This window comes from Anolis carolinensis, chromosome 5 (assembly GCF_035594765.1).
Source record: "Anolis carolinensis isolate JA03-04 chromosome 5, rAnoCar3.1.pri, whole genome shotgun sequence".
Taxonomy (NCBI): domain Eukaryota; kingdom Metazoa; phylum Chordata; class Lepidosauria; order Squamata; family Dactyloidae; genus Anolis; species Anolis carolinensis.
The window spans coordinates 98,036,967-98,054,709 of NC_085845.1; the positions used below are offsets into that span (position 1 = coordinate 98,036,967).

The window sequence follows — 17,743 nt, forward strand, 5'->3', positions numbered from 1 at the left end:
AATCTCAAGAAAACTCCAGCATTTTGTTGGTTTCTGTAGTCAACTTTTTCCAAAACCTTTTTTCCACCATACAGATCCATCAAATATGGAAGAAGGTGTCTTTCTGCATTTTATATCTCCAATATTCCCCCCTTTGGGGTTTATTAATTTTAGCCAGAAACCAACAAAATGATTACTAAGAAAATTAAGAAAAATTCAAAAATGTGCTTATTGGGCTTGTTTCAGGAGAGAATTGGCTAAGATGATGTAGAAATTTGCCAATATAGTTATGTGGCAGTGAGAATTATTATGGCAAAATCATGAAAAGGGGGGAAATATTTATTAAGAATTGGAGAAGTAGTAGAGTATATCCAAACAACCAATCTCTCCAAAGACTGGCCTTTGCTTATTTAAAAAAGAAGACAAAATAGATTTTGAAATAGCTGAACAGGTGATTTATTAGTGTAATGACATGGACAGATTTTTGTTAGATACTAATTCCATATGGGGTGATGTCAGAAATCATGGGTGGTGGTTCATGGGTGTGAATGTGGAGGGACTGGGGAAACAATACTTGTATTTTTATTGTTGAATCTTGAAGATTGCATGACTTCGTTTTTTTCTCATATATCACAATAAATATTTATACATAAAAAAGAAAGAAAACACCAGTTAACTTTGTTGGACAGTAGTGAACAACAGGTTATAGCTGTATGAACAGTTACCCTGTTCATTTCATTCAAAGGCATAGCTGTACCAAGGGATGTTGTAGCACCTTTGAGTCTGAAAGAGATAGGTAACATCGGCTTTCACAGACTTAAACTGATTCCATCAGATACATAGAGTGCAGTGCCTGGGAATGAAGCTTTGGTGAAAAGGTGATAAATTCAAGTTTCATTTTTAAATGTTCCTTTAAAAATGTTCATTTATGAACAAGAGGGGTAACTATGGCCCTCTGGTTGCTAGACTTTGACTCTCATCACTGTGGTTGATGGGAGTTGTAGTCCAACATTGTGAAATCCATATGATCCCAATCAGTGATGTGCATACATAAGATTCCTGCAGAAAGCTAACAATAGTTTTGACATCTTGAGAATGAAAGTTTCCACACCCAATCTTAGGCCCTTTCTACACTGCCATATAAAATCCGTATTATCTTATTTGAATTGTATTATATGGCAGCATAGACTAAAATAATCCAGTTCAAAGCAGATAATGTGATTGTTTAATTTGATCATCTGGATTATATTGCACTGCAGAAAAGGCTTTAAAGAAGTGTCTTGCATGAAGTCTGCAGCCATAGCACTTTTCAAAATCACCTAGTGATCTGTGAGAACCAGATTTACTTCTCATGCTTTAAAGCAGTGGTTCTTAACCTGTGGGTTAGGGTTTAAAGCAGTGGTTCTTAACCTGTGGCCTTCAACTCCCAGAAATCCTAACTGCTGGTAAACTGGGAGGGATTTCTGGGAGTTGTAGGCCAAAACACCTGGGGACCCACGGGTTGAGAACCACTGCTTGAAAGAGAATATCAGGAACTGCTTTGTAGCTGCAGCTATGTTCTTAGGTGGAAGCTTAGTTCTCACTGGCTGGGATACAGGATGTAGACAGTGACACCTATAGCTTTATCCTGGACGTAAACCAATATATTCTAGGTAAAGGTAAAGGTTTCCCCTGACGTTAAGTCCAGTCATGTCTGACTCATCTCCATTTCTAAGCCGAAGATCTGGCATTGTCCGTAGACACCTCCAAGATCATGTGGGTGGTATGACTGCATGGAGCGCCATTACCTTCCCGCCAGAGCGGTACCTATTGATCTACTCACATTGGCATGTTTTCGAACTGCTGGGTTGGCAGGAGCTAGAGCTAACAGCGGGCGCTCACGCCGCTCCCGGGGTTTGAACCTGGGACCTTTTGGTCTCCAGCTCAGTGCTTTAACACACTTCGCCACCGGGGCTCCTAAACCAATATATTCTAGAAGAGTTAAAACGCTGCTTTGGGAGGCAACAACTCAAAGTAAGGCCAAAACCTTTCCCTAAAATTCTCATCCACTGAATACACCAGTCCACATGGATGCACATTTCTCAGATGGAGTTATATAGCTGGATGTGTGGGCAACATCCCAGCTCTTACTTAGTGCAGTCAAATGTACTGCTCTCAAATTGACTGGTATAGTTTACCATTAAGAGGCGAGTTTGAAAAGGCAGTCTTTTAGAAAAATGTATTCCCTTGACTTTAAAAAAAATTATAAAAGCACTACTCAAACTAGAGTGTTTCTATAGCACTCGAGTCACCAAATGAACTGATCCTACAGAAAGGCTTCCGTGGCTTCCGTAGAAAACTCTGCATTGAGAAGGATTTAAAGGAACTGCATAGTGCCCATTTAGTTCAGAAAGACACTTTAGCCAAACCTGCTGCATTTCTCATTAAACCCTATGAACTCAAAGGGTGACTTTGAACATCAGCTGATTCCACATCTGCCCCCCTTACTGACACATTCATGGAGGAATTCCACAAGGAGTCTGAGAAAGCCAGGGCATTCAAGCAAACAGTGCAAACGTTAGCTTATGCTTATCTCAGAAAATCTTTACTTTTCTACAAGACGTTCATATGCAATAATTCTTTACACCATTAGCATGTTTGAAATTTATGCGGGTGTCCCCAATATGCAAGGACCCAGTTTAAACATTCCAATGTAATGAGTAGAAAAAAGAAAGAACGAATGAGCAAACCCAAATAATCAAGAGAAACACACTAGTTTGACACTGATTAATACACCAAATTTGAAAAATGTAAACTGCTGACTCTAGTTGTGACATCTCTTCCTGTTTTCATTCTTTATGTGGCTGAAATTTGCAATAAAAAAAACAGATGTCCATCCTTACAAAAAACACGAGATTACCAGCCTTTTAAAAGCATACTGATTGAATCTGTCCACAATCAGTTTAATGAGGATTACTAATAAAACATATTAAGATTGTATTGAAATCATTTTGTCAAGAGTGCTTCATTAGTCCCTTCAAATGTGTTCACTGGCACCTGCATTGAAAAAAAAATGCACTTCCAAAATACATCCATACTAGTCTAAGAGCAGGCTCCACTGAACATAGTGGGGCTAATCTTTGGGGTCGCATACATACCACTTCACTTTAGGTTCAGTATTAAGTGTAGAGAAAAACCTACTATTTCATCCTCATATTACTTGCATTGGCCCGTAGCATGATTCAATAAAAGTAGTTTTTGGATTCAAATCTCGTTCTCTCATATATAATTTCACTTACTGATGGCCACTCAAATAAGGACATGCAACTGTATAACAAAGCAGTATCACATTATGAGCAAGTGAAACATGTTCCAGAGAAAATGTGACACTGTTTAGAAAATCCTGGCGGCAGCCCCTCATCTTTTGTTATACATAGTTGTATTCCATAATGTGAAATGTTGAGGCTTTGTTGTTTCAAACAGCAGATTGGGAACTGAATACCACCAGAATGCCAATTACTCTAAGTCTAGAAAAGTGCATTTTCCCTGTACAGTAGAGTCTTCCTTATCCAGCATTCTGTATTATCCAACGCAATCTGCCTTCCACCCGGATCCACAGCTGTTTTTCTCTAGGCAGCAATGCACAGTGGGCCAGCATGTCCAACAACAACACAAGTGCAGCCACACTCCCAAACAAGTGGTAGACTTGATGTAAAACATGTTTTGGTGCTCAATTTGTAAAGGTAAAAAAGGTAAAGGTTCCCCCTGATGTTAAGTCCAGTCATGTCTGACTCTGGGGGTTGGTGCTCATCTCCATTTCTAAGCCGAAGAGCAGGCGTTGTCCGAAGACACCTCCAAGGTCATGTGGCCGGCATGACTACATGGACCGCCGTTACCTTCCCTCCGGAGCAGTACCTATTGATCTACTCACATTGGCATGTTTTCGAACTGCTAGGTTGGCAGAAGCTGGAGCTAACAGCAGCCGCTCCCGCCGCTCCCGGGGTTTGAACCTGGGATCTTTCAGTCAGCAAGTTCAGCAGCTCAGTGCTTTAACACACTTTGCTACCGGGGCTCCTAGGGATTTTACGTTTGTAAAATCAACGTAATTTGACATTTAATAGGCTTTTGCTTAATCCCTCCTTATTATCCAACATTTGCACCTATCTAACTTTCTGACGGCCTGTTTATATTGGATAAGCAAGACTCTACCGTATATACAAAATAAGTATGTCAGAAAGAAGGCCTGGCCCTCTGTACCGTACACTATTTTTGTCCGTGAAGGGAAGGTTTTGCTATAAAGAATAGAACAGACATTTCAAACACCCAGTGTTTCACCTATAGTAATCTAGTCAATTACACAATGTTATATAAATACAGCATTCTCTCCCTACATTTGACAGGATTTCAGTCAGCTGAGATTAACAGCATCCATTCATTTTAATGGGTCTGTTCCAAAGTATGACTAACCCTCAGTTTTGTTCTATGTGAGAATGTTAATGAGTCCACTCTCTACCTCGATCAAGCTTGGGATAAAGAGAAACTGCAGCTGCTCTTGAAACAAAAAAGGTCTAAAGCAGAAGAGCAAATCATCTGGCCCACCAGAAGTTGTTCAACTGCAGCTTCTAACATTCTTCACCATGGGCTATGCTGGCCAGAGCTGTGGGACATGCAATCCAGTCATTGTTATTTATGCACAAAGAAATCAAATGGCATAACACTCATTAACAACATCATTTGTAACAGTACAACAAAAGAAAGAAACAGACATTTTAATTGTGTGTCGTGCTGGTAATCTCAGTACAGAGTGCAAATTCCAAAGAATCGGAGGAGCACTTGTTTATGTTCCTGATCTCTACATGCAATCTTTCTGCCAAAGTATAATCTTCAAACATTTTGTTCTAGTTGCTCTAGAATAGAAACAGAACCCACTTCTCTTTGTTGCTCTTATTTAAATAGGAAGAACCCACACACAAATACATAACGTACATATTTTCCCATTTTAAGTTGTGAACAAAATCTGTTCAACAAGGTTCTTGCAGGACGTGCCGCGAAGGCAGAATGAGATTTACAATTCAAAGAGCAATTTCAAGAGGAAAACCATCACTGAATAGGTTGTCTTCAGCTGTGGAGACAGCCCGTCTTAGCCACAGTGTCATAAACTGGCTGGAGTTAGAGCAGGAAACACTCTTGATCAACCCCCTTTGAAAGCAGTGCATACGAACTTCTAGAGCTTGAATGAAGTTCCCTTTTTTCAATGAAAACTCAGTGAGAAAAATGGCTGGAAGAAAAGAAAATCCCGAGGCTCTGTCTTACTTTACATGAAAGCAAAAAAAAGGGGGGGATATTTAATGTACAAATGCAAAATTGCTTAAGATGGGGAAGGGAATTTGTAACACTGCAAGCACCAATCAGCTACAGCCAAGATTTAAATTCAACTCTTATAAATATTGTTTTAAAAGAGCGAACTTAATAGGTGACATGTTCACGATACTATCTTCACTACACTCCAAATTGCACTTGTATGCATCGTCTTTTTATAAATACAGCAGCCTTGATCTACAGTCCACATGCCACAAACAAATATCCACCAGCATCCCTTTCCAATGCTTTTTGTTTGTTTTTGTTTCAATTATTATGGTAGTGTTTTGGAGAACCTAAGAGTTAGGCTTCTTGTATACCAACGTGCAGCAAATTACAGAAGAAATACAGCAAAGATCTACGGGAACCGGTTGAGTTTGTAAAGTATTCACATCTATTTTAAAAAATTAAAGTATGATGCTTTTCAATAGCCCATGTCAGTGGGTCCCTGTTTTCTATAGTTAGGATAATGTGACTATTTGAGGCCTGCTGGGGTTGTTTTGCTTTTTGTTGGGTTTTTTTCCTTGTTTTTTTTTTTTATAATAGTCTTTATGTTAATGTTCTCCCACTTCTTATCAGAGATACCTATTCTACTGGAGACAAATTGACTCTCCATACTGGACCCAAATCAGTCACACACCCAGCAAGTACATTTCTTGTACTGTACATCAAAGTCACACTTTTAGATATATATAGCTGGGTATTTCACTAATCTTTGGTAGATGAAGAAAATATAATTGTCGACTCAAGTTTCTGCAGCAAACTTTAGAATTATACCACCGACGGAACTGGGGGCCAAGCCACTTCATTGCAGTTGGGCTACTACATTGTAGCTTGAGATCATTCAGTTTAAATCTGTAACTTCCCTTTGCTCTTACACTATACTGCTATCCTATCAAGTTTAAACCATATTCATAAAGTTGTTTTTAATGCAATAAGGAGGGGATGTCAACAGTCTATTAAACAAAGTTCATTGGTACATCAGTAAGAAATCCTATGGACTTTTCTCTCAAAGTATATAAAGAGTAATACATTCTGTACAGGTTGGTTTGTTTCCAGTTATGAAGTAAACACTGTAACAAATTGTTCATAAAGCATTGTTTTTTTTAAAAAAACAAAACAAAACACAGGCCCTACTTTTGTGGTGATGTGTGTGTGTCTATCAGAAGTCTTCTGCCAGTCATCTCTATAAAGAGGTGGTGTCTTTAATTTAAATGGAGCACACAGTATTCTAGCAAAGGAAGGAAGAGGCACTTTTGATTGGCTGGCTGGTAATCCTAGACATCCCTTTTTTCAGTGTAATATTGTATCTCCAACACTAGATGGTGATGCTGCAACAGAAGATCACTGTAGTTAGGGTTTTTTTTAGGCACTTGGCTGCACATTTTCCAAGGCAGTGCCCAGTTCTCTGCTATGTCATCAAAATTGGTTTCTGCCGCATCTCCAGAATATCTAAATGGGAAAAAATTGGAAAACATAATGGTCAGGATCCAGCTGCGAAGTTTCTTCTATTACAGTGATACCTTGACCTAAGAGTTTAATTTGTGGGTTGCTGTGAGTTTTCCGGGTTCAATGGCCATGTTTCAGAAACATTCTTTCCTGAAGTTTCACCCACATATATGGCAGGCATCCTGAATCACCTAAGCGTGGCTCTACAGGCCAATGAATACTCCACCACAGACATCAGAAGAGCTGCAAGACCAAGAACAAGCCACGAGAATAAAGATGAAAATCCACCCAGAGGAAAAGTGTTCTTATCATACATCAAGGGAACCACTGACCGCCTAGGAAAGCTGATGAAGAAATACAACCTACAAACTATCTACAGACCTACTAAGAAAATCCAACGAATGCTACGTTCCGCAAAGGACAAGAGGGATTCTCTCACCTCTGCAGGAGTGTACTGTATACCATGCAGCTGTGGACAAGTCTACATAGGGACCACCAGACGCAACATTGCCCAAACATGAATCAAGGAACATGAAAGGCATTGCAGACTAACTCAACCAGCCAAGCCAGCCATAGCAGAGCACTTGATGAACCAATCCGGACACAGCATATTATTTGAGAACACAGAAATGCTGGACCACTCTGACAACCACCATGTCAGACTACACAGAGAAGCCATTGAAATCCACAAGCATGTGGACAATTTCAACAGAAAGGAGGAAACCATGAAAGTGAACAAAATCTGGCTACTAGTATTTAAAAAACTCTAAAATAATGAACAACACTTAAAAAAAAAAACCAGGGGAATTCCGAACAAGAAACAATCAGGGGCAGCTAACACCTCCCAACAAAGGATTCCTCCAGGCAGGAAGTAGCCAGACTTTAAAAGCTCCAACTGATTAGCTTTTCAATGCTAATCAATTTGGCCAATTGTAACATTTGCACTTACCTCAAACAGGCAAGAGTTCTTTCTCCCACCCCACGGATATATAAACCTCACCTTCCTAGTTTCCAACAGACCTCACAACTTCTGAGGATGACTGCCATAAATGTGGGCAAAACGTCAGGAGAAAATGCTTCTAGAACATGGCCATACAGCCTGAAAAACTCACAGCAACCCAGTGATTCTGGCCATGAAAGTCTTTGACAACACAGTTAATTTTTTCAGGGATCGAGCTCTTAACAAACCACTCTTATCTCAAAACAAATTTAATTCATTCCAGCCCCCCAAAATCTCTCCCCATTTTTCTTATGTGTTTTTTAAATAAGAAAATGTACTTTATAAATAACAAATAATGTATAAAGGCACATTCAAATGGAACAATAAAAAAGAACGATCAACTTTAAAATGGTAGAAGCACAAAGTTGTGGCAAGGAAGCACAAAGTGAAGAGGCAGAAGCATCATTTTCTTCAGTAAAAAAACATGACCTCAGGTATACAGCCATATAAAAGACCAATAAAAATGAAACATTTGCTGATAATAAATCAGTATTTGCAAGCCTTGCTATAAACAGGTTCATTTTTTTTCCTTTTGGGGAGTACAGCTGAAGCATTTTCTGCAGAGTCCACTGTAAACACTGCATGTCATTGCTAAAGATTTGTGTAAATGAGTGGACTTCAGAAACCAAATTTTTGTGACTCCAATATTGAGCTAAGGGGTCCCAATTTGGGGTCAGGATCCACAGTTTAAAAAACCGTGGCTTGTTCAACCTTTCCGCTTCGGACCCTCTTCTGCCTGAGAAATGTTTACATGACCCTGGATATATAGGATAAATAGGTCTAAAAATCAAACATTTACTGATAAAAAGTCAGCATTTGCGAAGCTGATTTTTCTTTTTATGAAGTACAGCTGAAGCATCTTCTGCAGAGTCCATTGTAAATACTGCACACCAGATTCATGTAAATGTCTAAAACAGCTACTAGGTGACATTAAGAAAAAATTGGGATACCCCAACATGGAGCTACAGGGACCTCACCTGGAGTCAGGTCCCACAACTTAAGAAGCAGTGATTTAGATGACGGAAAAAATAAGTCTAACTTATTATGAAGAATTCAAACGTATAGCCAACACCTGTAGGGAAAAGGTTCGCAAGGCTAAAGCACAAAATGAGCTCAGACTTGCCAGGGACATAAAAAACAACAAAAAAGGCTTTTTTGCTTACGTTGGTGGAAAAAGGAAGAAAAAGGAGGCGATAGGGCCATTGCAAGGAGAAGATGGGGTGATGGCAACAGGGGACAGGGAAAAGGCAGAACTACTTAATGCCTTCTTTGCCTCGGTCTTCTCACAAAAAGAAAGCCATCTTCAACCTCAGCAACATGGAATGGACGAAGGATTGGGGGAAATCCAACCCCAAATAGGGAAACAAGTTGTCCAGGAACACCTGGCCACTCTAAACGAATTCAAGTCCCCAGGGCCAGATCAGCTACATCCAAGAGTATTGAAGGAACTAGCGGAAGTTATTTCAGAACCACTGGCAATTATCTTCGAGAGTTCTTGGAGAACAGGAGAAGTCCCAGCAGATTGGAGGAGGGCGAATGTGGTCCCTATCTTCAAGAAGGGAAAAAAGAACGACCCAAACAATTACCGTCCAGTCAGCCTCACATCAATACCAGGCAAAATTCTGGAAAAGATCATTAAGGAAGTGGTCTGCGAACACTTAGAAACAAATGCGGTCATTGCTAATAGTCAACACGGATTTACCAAAAACAAGTCATGCCAGACTAATCTGATCTCTTTTTTCGATAGAGTTACGAGTTGGGTCGATACAGGGAATGCTGTGGATGTAGCGTACCTGGATTTCAGTAAGGTCTTCGACAAAGTCCCCACGACCTTCTGGCAAACAAACTAGTAAAATGTGGGCTAGACAAAACTATGGTTAGGTGGATCTGTAATTGGCTAAGCGAACGAACCCAAAGGGTGCTCACCAATGCGTTGTCTTCATCATGGAAAGAAGTGACAAGTGGAGTGCCGCAGGGCTCCGTCCTGGGCCCGGTTCTGTTCAACATCTTTATTAACGACTTAGACGAAGGGTTAGAAGGCACGATCATCAAGTTTGCAGACGACACAAAACTGGGAGGGATAGCTAACACTCCAGAAGACAGGAGAAGAATTCAAAACGATCTTGACAGACTAGAGAGATGGGCCAAAACTAACAAAATGAAGTTCAACAGGGACAAATGCAAGATACTTCACTTCGGCAGAAAAAATGGAAATCGAAGATACAGAATGGGGGACGCCTGGCTTGACAGCAATGTGTGCGAAAAAGACCTTGGAGTCCTCGTGGACAACAAGTTAAACATGAGCCAACAATGTGATGCGGCTGCTAAAAAAGCCAATGGGATTCTGGCCTGCATCAATAGGGGAATAGCGTCTAGATCCAGGGAAGTTATGCTCCCCCTCTATTCTGCCCTGGTCAGACCACACCTGGAATACTGTGTCCAATTTTGGGCACCACAGTTGAAGGGAGATGTTGACAAGCTGGAAAGCGTCCAGAGGAGGGCGACTAAAATGATTAAGGGTCTGGAGAACAAGCCCTATGAGGAGCGGCTTAAAGAGCTGGGCATGTTTAGCCTGCAGAAGAGAAGGCTGAGAGGAGACATGATAGCCATGTACAAATACGTGAGGGGAAGTCATAGGGAGGAGGGAGCAAGCTTGTTTTCTGCTGCCCTGCAGACTAGGACACGGAACAATGGCTTCAAACTACAGGAAAGGAGATTCCACCTGAACATCAGGAAGAACTTCCTCACTGTGAGAGCTGTTCGACAGTGGAACTCTCTCCCCGGGGCCGTGGTGGAGGCTCCTTCTTTGGAGGCTTTTAAGCAGAGGCTGGATGGCCATCTGTCGGGGGTGCTTTGAATGCGATTTCCTGCTTCTTAGCAGGGGGTTGGACTGGATGGCCCATGTGGTCTCTTCCAACTCTACTATTCTATGATTCTATGATTCTATGAACTTCATTCCTTTCGAACAATGGGCTGTCTGGGGAGCATGGAAAAGCCTGCATCACATGTCCTCCATGTGCCATACATACACCATGGAGGATGTAGACACTGAAAGTAAGTCTTCATTACAAGTTCGCCTATGCTTCCTTTTCTGTATTTTCTAAAATGCTGAAACATTGAAGCTGATTAGTTTTTGGATATCAGTGGCAGACTTTGGTGGAAATTTCTCTTGCTTGAGTCCTCTTGATACTGAATGGGAGGAGCCCTTTCACACCTACTATTCATTTCAATGAGATGGGAGCAAGAGCACATACACATTAACTTCCAATTTCTCCAATTCCAAAATACAGACGAGGGTTCACCTGTTAAGATTCGATGCATTGGCAACGTGACATAAGTTAAGTGTGCATAGAGTAGAAAGTTTTCGTCTGTCCTGTTCAGCTTCAGCCACGAGCCCACAAGAGACCTTCCTGTTCCAGACAGAGACCGTGACCGGAGGTTGCTTGCATTGTGTAAATCTGTTACAGCAAAACAAAAATGTGGGGGAGATATAAGATTATTATTCATACAAATAACCACAGACTCCTGAATGAGTCTAGGAGGCCTGTTCTGGCCAACACAGCTTTCCCCAATGGGCAGCCAGTTACTTTTGGAAACGTATAGGCAAGATATGGAAGTCTTCTCTGGGATCTCTTTGTCACCAGCAGGAGACATGAACACAAGGCCACCTATATTTTTGTGACTGGGAGGAGAGTGGAGAGAATCCAAGTAAGTATTCACACACACACACACACACACACCAATGTATGTTAGCACTGGAGTGTTTTTTTTCCAAATTCTTCGATATTCATCCAGGCAAAAATATTAAGATGTCCAGAGGACATTCTTCTCCCATTACCATCTGTGAGAGAAATACATTATGCAGAGAGGTTCATGTCTGAGGGGATACCCTGACAGAAGAAAGCTTTCCTAAGAAGATTGTAACCAGCACTAATCTCACTTCCTTTTTTGTAGCAAATTGAACATTTAGGGAGGGTAAATCAGCAAATGATTTCTGCATGTGGTGACTAATACTTTTTACACATTGTGATACAAGTTGAGTATCCCTTATCCAAAATGCAAAGATGCTTTGGATTTTGGATTTTTTAAAAATTTTAATTTTGGAATATTTGCATATACATAATGAGAGATCTTGGAGATGGGACCCAAGTCTAAACATAAAATTCATTTATGTTTCATAGGTAACTTATTCACCTGAAGGTAATTTAATACATAGTGCATTTAACAATCTTCTACATGAAACAAAGTTTGTGGTATTGAACCATCATAAATTAATGATTACTTACCTGTAACAGTGTTTCTCAGAGTGGTCACCTGTGAAATTTACATATATGGTATTTCCTGCCATATGTGTGATTTTATGGGGATCATGATGGAGAAGTAATGGCTGCTTACCTGTAACCATGTTTCTCCGAGTGGTCACCTGTGAAATTCGCACATATAGCTGGAAATACCATATGTGCGATTTCACAGGGACCATTATGGAGAAGCAAAGCTATCACGATCTCAGTCAGCCATGTGAACTGTTTTGGATTTTAGAGCATTTTGGATTTCCATTTAAAGGACATTTAATCTGTTGTTGACACAAAGAGTGCTTTTTAAAACCAGTGTTACTCAAAGTGGTGGTCCATGGATTAAAATCAGTCCATGAACTGTGGGCTGTCTGTTTGCAGCAGTTCCCAGGAGCGAAAGAAACCTGTAAACCATGGACAGAAATGTGGTATTGGACAGGTCTCAGGCATACCAAGGGGGAACCTGTTGTTCTTTCACACAGGATAACTTCAGAAACACTTGTTTAAATCATTTTTTAAAATAAGCTAATTCATTTTATCTCTTCCTCACCATCGTCATCATCATCCCTGAAGAACTCCTCACTATCATTGGCAGAATGGGATTTCTTCATTTCAGCAATTCTATTCCGGGGCACTTTCCTTTTAAGAGATGGGGAGAAAAAGGAAGGGCGGTTGTTGCGCTCTGGAGTTGGAGGAGTGCTGAAAGAGGTGACCTGAAGGCAAAAAGAAAGAAAGAAAAGCAGGTGTATTGTAAGGGGTGACTTTTCTGTATGAGTAACTGTCTATGGTCTTGGATATCATTCACTAGTGATCTGATCTAACCTACAGTCCAGTAGAACATGAAAAGTGTATTTTAAAAACCATACATTTTTGCAGTCTGTAAAAGCATTAGGCAAGCACAAAGTTCTGTCCACAGATATTTAAATATAACAAACATGAAATATTTTAATGTAAAGTTGTCTACGAGATATATCTAGCCTACAAACTTTTAAAAATCTGACTACAAATAGCCCTGCGGGGATATAATATTAATGAAGGCAAGTTAAAAGACTGCTGACAGCTTTACTCATGAAGTTCCATGTTACTTTTCTTTTCCCATTCTTACCCCCCCACAACTGTTTTGATGTAATGCCTTTGGTAATGCCCAACAGAAAAATCAACTACAAAGTGCAAAGAGGTCAAATTGTACTGTAAACTCCACTTTTCAATGCCCATGTTGCACTGCAGTCGCAAGGACTTTGACTTGAGGGAGCACAAAGAGAGAAAAAAAGAAACCGTCCAATTTATCATTAACTTACTCTCTCATGCAGAGGGGAATTTGGGTTTGAACCATCCTCTGTACCATAGGGAGAAGTGTCACCTGTTGACACACGGCTCACTGCCATTTCTGCATGCCCTTTTCCCTGTGGCCCCTTCATTCGCACAAATTCCATGTTGTTGTATTTATAAAAGCCAAAGGACATCCTCTGTGCCATTTTTGCTGCAACACTAACCTATGGTGGACAATAGAAAATGTAAGCCACTTATAAAGCATATGTGTGAACAACAAAACAAATGCTTTTTTTTCTCCCCTACAAACTCAACACACGATGTAAAAGAGGGCAGATAACCACAGCCAGTTCTTACCCTATTATCATAGACCTTCTTCAAGGCCTCATAGCGGATGGATCCCTGAAAGATGACACCTTGGAAGGTGTTACTTTTGTCACTGGCCACCAGCTCCACACAGACCATCTCGCCTTCCCCTACAGTCATGTCACTGAATACCTAATGTGATAACCAAACAAACTGAACATTTATAAGAAGAAGAAAATAGTTGCAGACTACAAACTCATTGGCCACAGCACAGCTGTGAGCTATCCAGAGTAAAATGCAAATTTGACTCATATACAGCAAATGACAGTGTAAAAGGGGCCCCAGAATAATTTCTGTCCTCGCAGGGGTCATTTCCACCCTACAAATGCCTTATTGGGGCAAGATGGGCATTTTTATCATCTTTTTGCTCTCCCTAAAGCAATTTTGGCTCGAGAGAAGCATTTTTCAAACAAAAGAAATTGAGCAGGAAGTGATTTCTGCTCACTTCATCTTGTTAAAAAGGTTTTCTCCTGCATCTAAAGTAGCCTAGGGGGACAAACATCATGAAAATTCCCCCACCACCCCCTGCCCTATATAACAAGGCTTACTAAAACAAAAAATAACCATGGAGGTCATTTGTGAAAGAGAGGAAAGCAAGTTCAAATAAGTGAGATTGGTACTGGGAAGGGCGCACTGAACAAGTGTCCAAACCAATGCTCCTTAATATCATACAGCAGAATTTAGGTCATGCAGTTTATTTAGGCACATAAAGTAAGAACTGGAGGTGTTGAATTTGCCTTCCAGCATTCTGCATGTACTCTCTCAGCGATTAACATCATATATATATTAGCCATATATAAAGCAAATTCGTGTAGAGATTATGGGCAGGATGTGCCACCAAAATTATATATTTTCTATGACTTACGGATAAATTACGGGGAAACATGGCTAAAGGGGGCACACCTAGAGAGGATAAAATTTAGTATCACACCTAAGAGACACAAACAGGATCATGTATGTGAGGTGTTATTATGCGATCTTGACTGACATTACTGCTTAAGTGCTTGTAACTGTCCAGGACAAACTCGTGTCTGCGAAAAAGAAAGGTAACTCACCCACCTTTCTCACCTTTGGCCCGAGTGGCATCCAGCAGCAACATGGGGGAGCCCAAATAATGTCTGGTGGTCAAGAACTGCCACCACCTCAGCTGCTGCCCTATGTCATTTTGAATGAGGGCCAACTGGGTAAGTCTTTCAAGGCTTTCATAGTAAGTTTCCATTAAAATGGCTACCAGCCCTACAATGTTTGAACAGTAATCCCCTAACAAAAATTACTGTCACCACTGCACACCATCTCAATCACAGATAATAGCAGAGGACACAAAGCTCATGAAGCTGTTGCCATATCATGTTTCTAGCATGGGTAGGGTTGCCAAAAAACTGCCTTAAGGACAAGTATCTATGAGATATGAACAAATCTTCTAATACTGAAGTATTGCAGCTAAGAGCACGTGGGCTAGAAAATACCAGGGAACCCTGCAATAACTACATACTCTGAGTTTCCAAAGGAAAGTAGAATACAAGCATTTAATATATGAAGAAAAATTTACAGATGCTAGAATACTACGATGTTACACAATTTAAAGAAACAGGACTGTATGCTAGAACTCAGCTCGATGAATGAGCTCCATAACAACTGGAACTATAGAGAACAAGAAATGGCACATCCTTGAACTTACCTCTTCAAAGTTGTCAATCATAAAAAATATGTTTGGATAGCTGATCTTTGATTCCTCCCCTTTGCTGTCCATAGGATGTTTACTTGGAGAGGCAAAGACTTGCTGGAAGAAATCATTATAATTTATTATGTATCTTTCAACATATAAAGCTTTGAATGCCAGCAAAAGAGAGACATTAGGATGCGCGGTCAACCATTGCGGGAGAGGGGAGGGAGAGCTCTCCCTTTCTACTACTGGTGGAGCAGCAAAGAAGCAAATGTGTGGATGGGTGGAAGTCAAGGACACAGTGAAGGCTTGTAATCTTCTTTAGATTTGAATTCAGACGTAACACATAGTGATACAGCATGAGCTTTATATTAGGGCAAGCTCCACAAATTCGTCTGGATTCATGCATCCTTCAACCAAGGTTTGCCATCACTAGTTATAACTGGTTCAAAATTTACATCTTCTTGATGAAATGCAGGTGATGAAGAGTCTTTAAGGCTGATAGGAATATCATTGGTTTTTGCAAAGTTATTTTGAGTGAAAGGAAAGGGGGAGCATCCGAAGCAAAGGAATTTGTTCTTCAAGCCACTTGTTGTGTGGCATGCATCTCACCTGGGATTTCTTCCTATGAATGTGAATATCCCCTCCATCAGAACGGGTGCAAACAGCACATGTCACTATGTAATCCAGCTGAAACAAAACCAGGCATTTTGAGAAAGAACCATTGAGAACATATAAACAAAGCAAAAATCACAGAAAATATAATTATAAAACAGATTCGATCCTTCTCAGTTGAATATTAATCTATTGCAAGAGACAAAAAAATAAGAGTGCTTGTATCAATAAAAACATAAAATTGTAGAATCACAGAGTTGAAAGAGACCAATAGAGCAATGTAGCCCAACTGCCTGCCATATAGGAACACAGAATCAAACTGACAGATGGACATCGTCTCTGCTTAAAAACTTCCAGAGAAGTAGACTCGGCCACAGTAAGCATATTCAACTATTGAACGGCTCTTACAGAGGTTTTTCTAAATGTTTAGGCGGAATTTCTTTTCCTGCAAATTGAATCCATTGCTCTGTGTCCTGGTCTCTAGGAGCAGCAGAAAACAAGTTTTCCCCCTCCTCAGTGTTGCATCCTTTCAAATATTTAAATATGGCTAACTACGCTTTTCCAAGCTAGCACATTCCACAAGATATTTCTGAGTCTGTCTTTATCTGACTTAATTGTTTTCAGATTTGAAATCCGCTTTTTGCACTGTAACAGAAATGTTCCAAGAAATTGAGAACATCACATTTGTATTTGCATTTGGGGGTAATGAATAACTGTAATTTTTTGTATTACCTTTCTATTCTGAGTTCAAAAAATAGATTCATAATTTCAAACTTCAATGTTTCTAATTTACACCTTTCTTTACTATATTTTACGAAAAAGGTAGAAACATTAATACATATATCTTTCTGTTTAATTACTATTAAAAAATTTAAAAATTAATTTCCAGGGCGCGCTGAGTAATATTTTTTATGGAAAGGGGGCATTAGGTCAAATAAGTTTGGGAACCACTGCTATACACTATTGGCTTTTGTTTGATCCTCAAAATCCATTCCATTCCAGTGCAAGTACATACAAAGGCTACAAACAAGGTGACATTAAATCCACAAATAACTGTCCAGGCCCCATTAAGAAACAGACAGCACTGTAGCTAAATGGACAATGTCCAAAGCTATGTTTTGGGGACTACAACTTTCAGGCTGCATCACCTACCACCATGGTATGCTAGTTTCCTTTTCCTGAAAAGTTCAATCACTGTCCAGGATTCCTATGAATACAAGAAAACTCTCAAAGAACAAAATGCTTTCTGTCACCTTTTGCAGAATGAGATTCAGGCAGACACTCTCCTCCCAGTCAATATCTGGGTCTCCCAAACCAGGCAGCTTCTTAGAATCCCTGCGGTACACTTCAACTTCAACCTGCTGAGAGAAAATCCAAGCAATAAACAGTGATCAACAACAGGAAAGGAATTTCTAGGAGGCATGTGTTTATTAAGGTGGGAACAATAGCTTACTTCTCCCACTGCTTATGTGTCATGTAGCAGCACATTAAGTCGAGCTGAAGAAACCCAAGACATATTATTTTGCTGAAAGTAACCTTGCTGAGAGTAAGATTTCCCAAGGCTATCTACAGAGAGAGCAATGCCTGAGGTATAATGCTTCCACAACATCAAAGTTATGGTATAGGGGAAAGAGGAGATGGTTTGAGTGCTGCTCAGTAACAACAACAACAATTTTATTTCTTACCCGCCTCACTTCGTGGTGGGTCACAGCACAGTCAATCACACAAACACTGCAAAAATTCTATAAACACACATATAAAAATTCAGCTCTA

The 17,743-nt window shown here is 40.2% G+C and overlaps 1 protein-coding gene across 2 annotated transcripts in view; it reads right to left on the reverse strand.

Annotated features, from left to right (window-relative positions):
• Positions 1 to 419: 419 nt before the first annotated feature.
• kiaa0930 (KIAA0930 ortholog) overlaps positions 420 to 17,743 on the reverse strand; it is a 59,143-nt gene continuing 41,819 nt past the window's right edge. The window contains exons 3-10 of one of the 2 annotated variants that reach the window (XM_008111392.3): positions 17,224 to 17,328; positions 15,968 to 16,045; positions 15,371 to 15,472; positions 13,684 to 13,824; positions 13,356 to 13,550; positions 12,608 to 12,770; positions 11,068 to 11,223; positions 420 to 6,768 (exon numbers count right to left, since the gene is read on the reverse strand). In XM_008111392.3, coding sequence (XP_008109599.1) covers positions 6,728 to 6,768; positions 11,068 to 11,223; positions 12,608 to 12,770; positions 13,356 to 13,550; positions 13,684 to 13,824; positions 15,371 to 15,472; positions 15,968 to 16,045; positions 17,224 to 17,328 — 981 coding nt within the window. In that variant the 3' untranslated portion in view covers positions 420 to 6,727. Of the gene's footprint in view, positions 6,769 to 11,067; positions 11,224 to 12,607; positions 12,771 to 13,355; positions 13,551 to 13,683; positions 13,825 to 15,370; positions 15,473 to 15,967; positions 16,046 to 17,223; positions 17,332 to 17,743 lie in introns of both variants that reach the window. The other variant, XM_003221409.4, reaches the window with a different exon arrangement.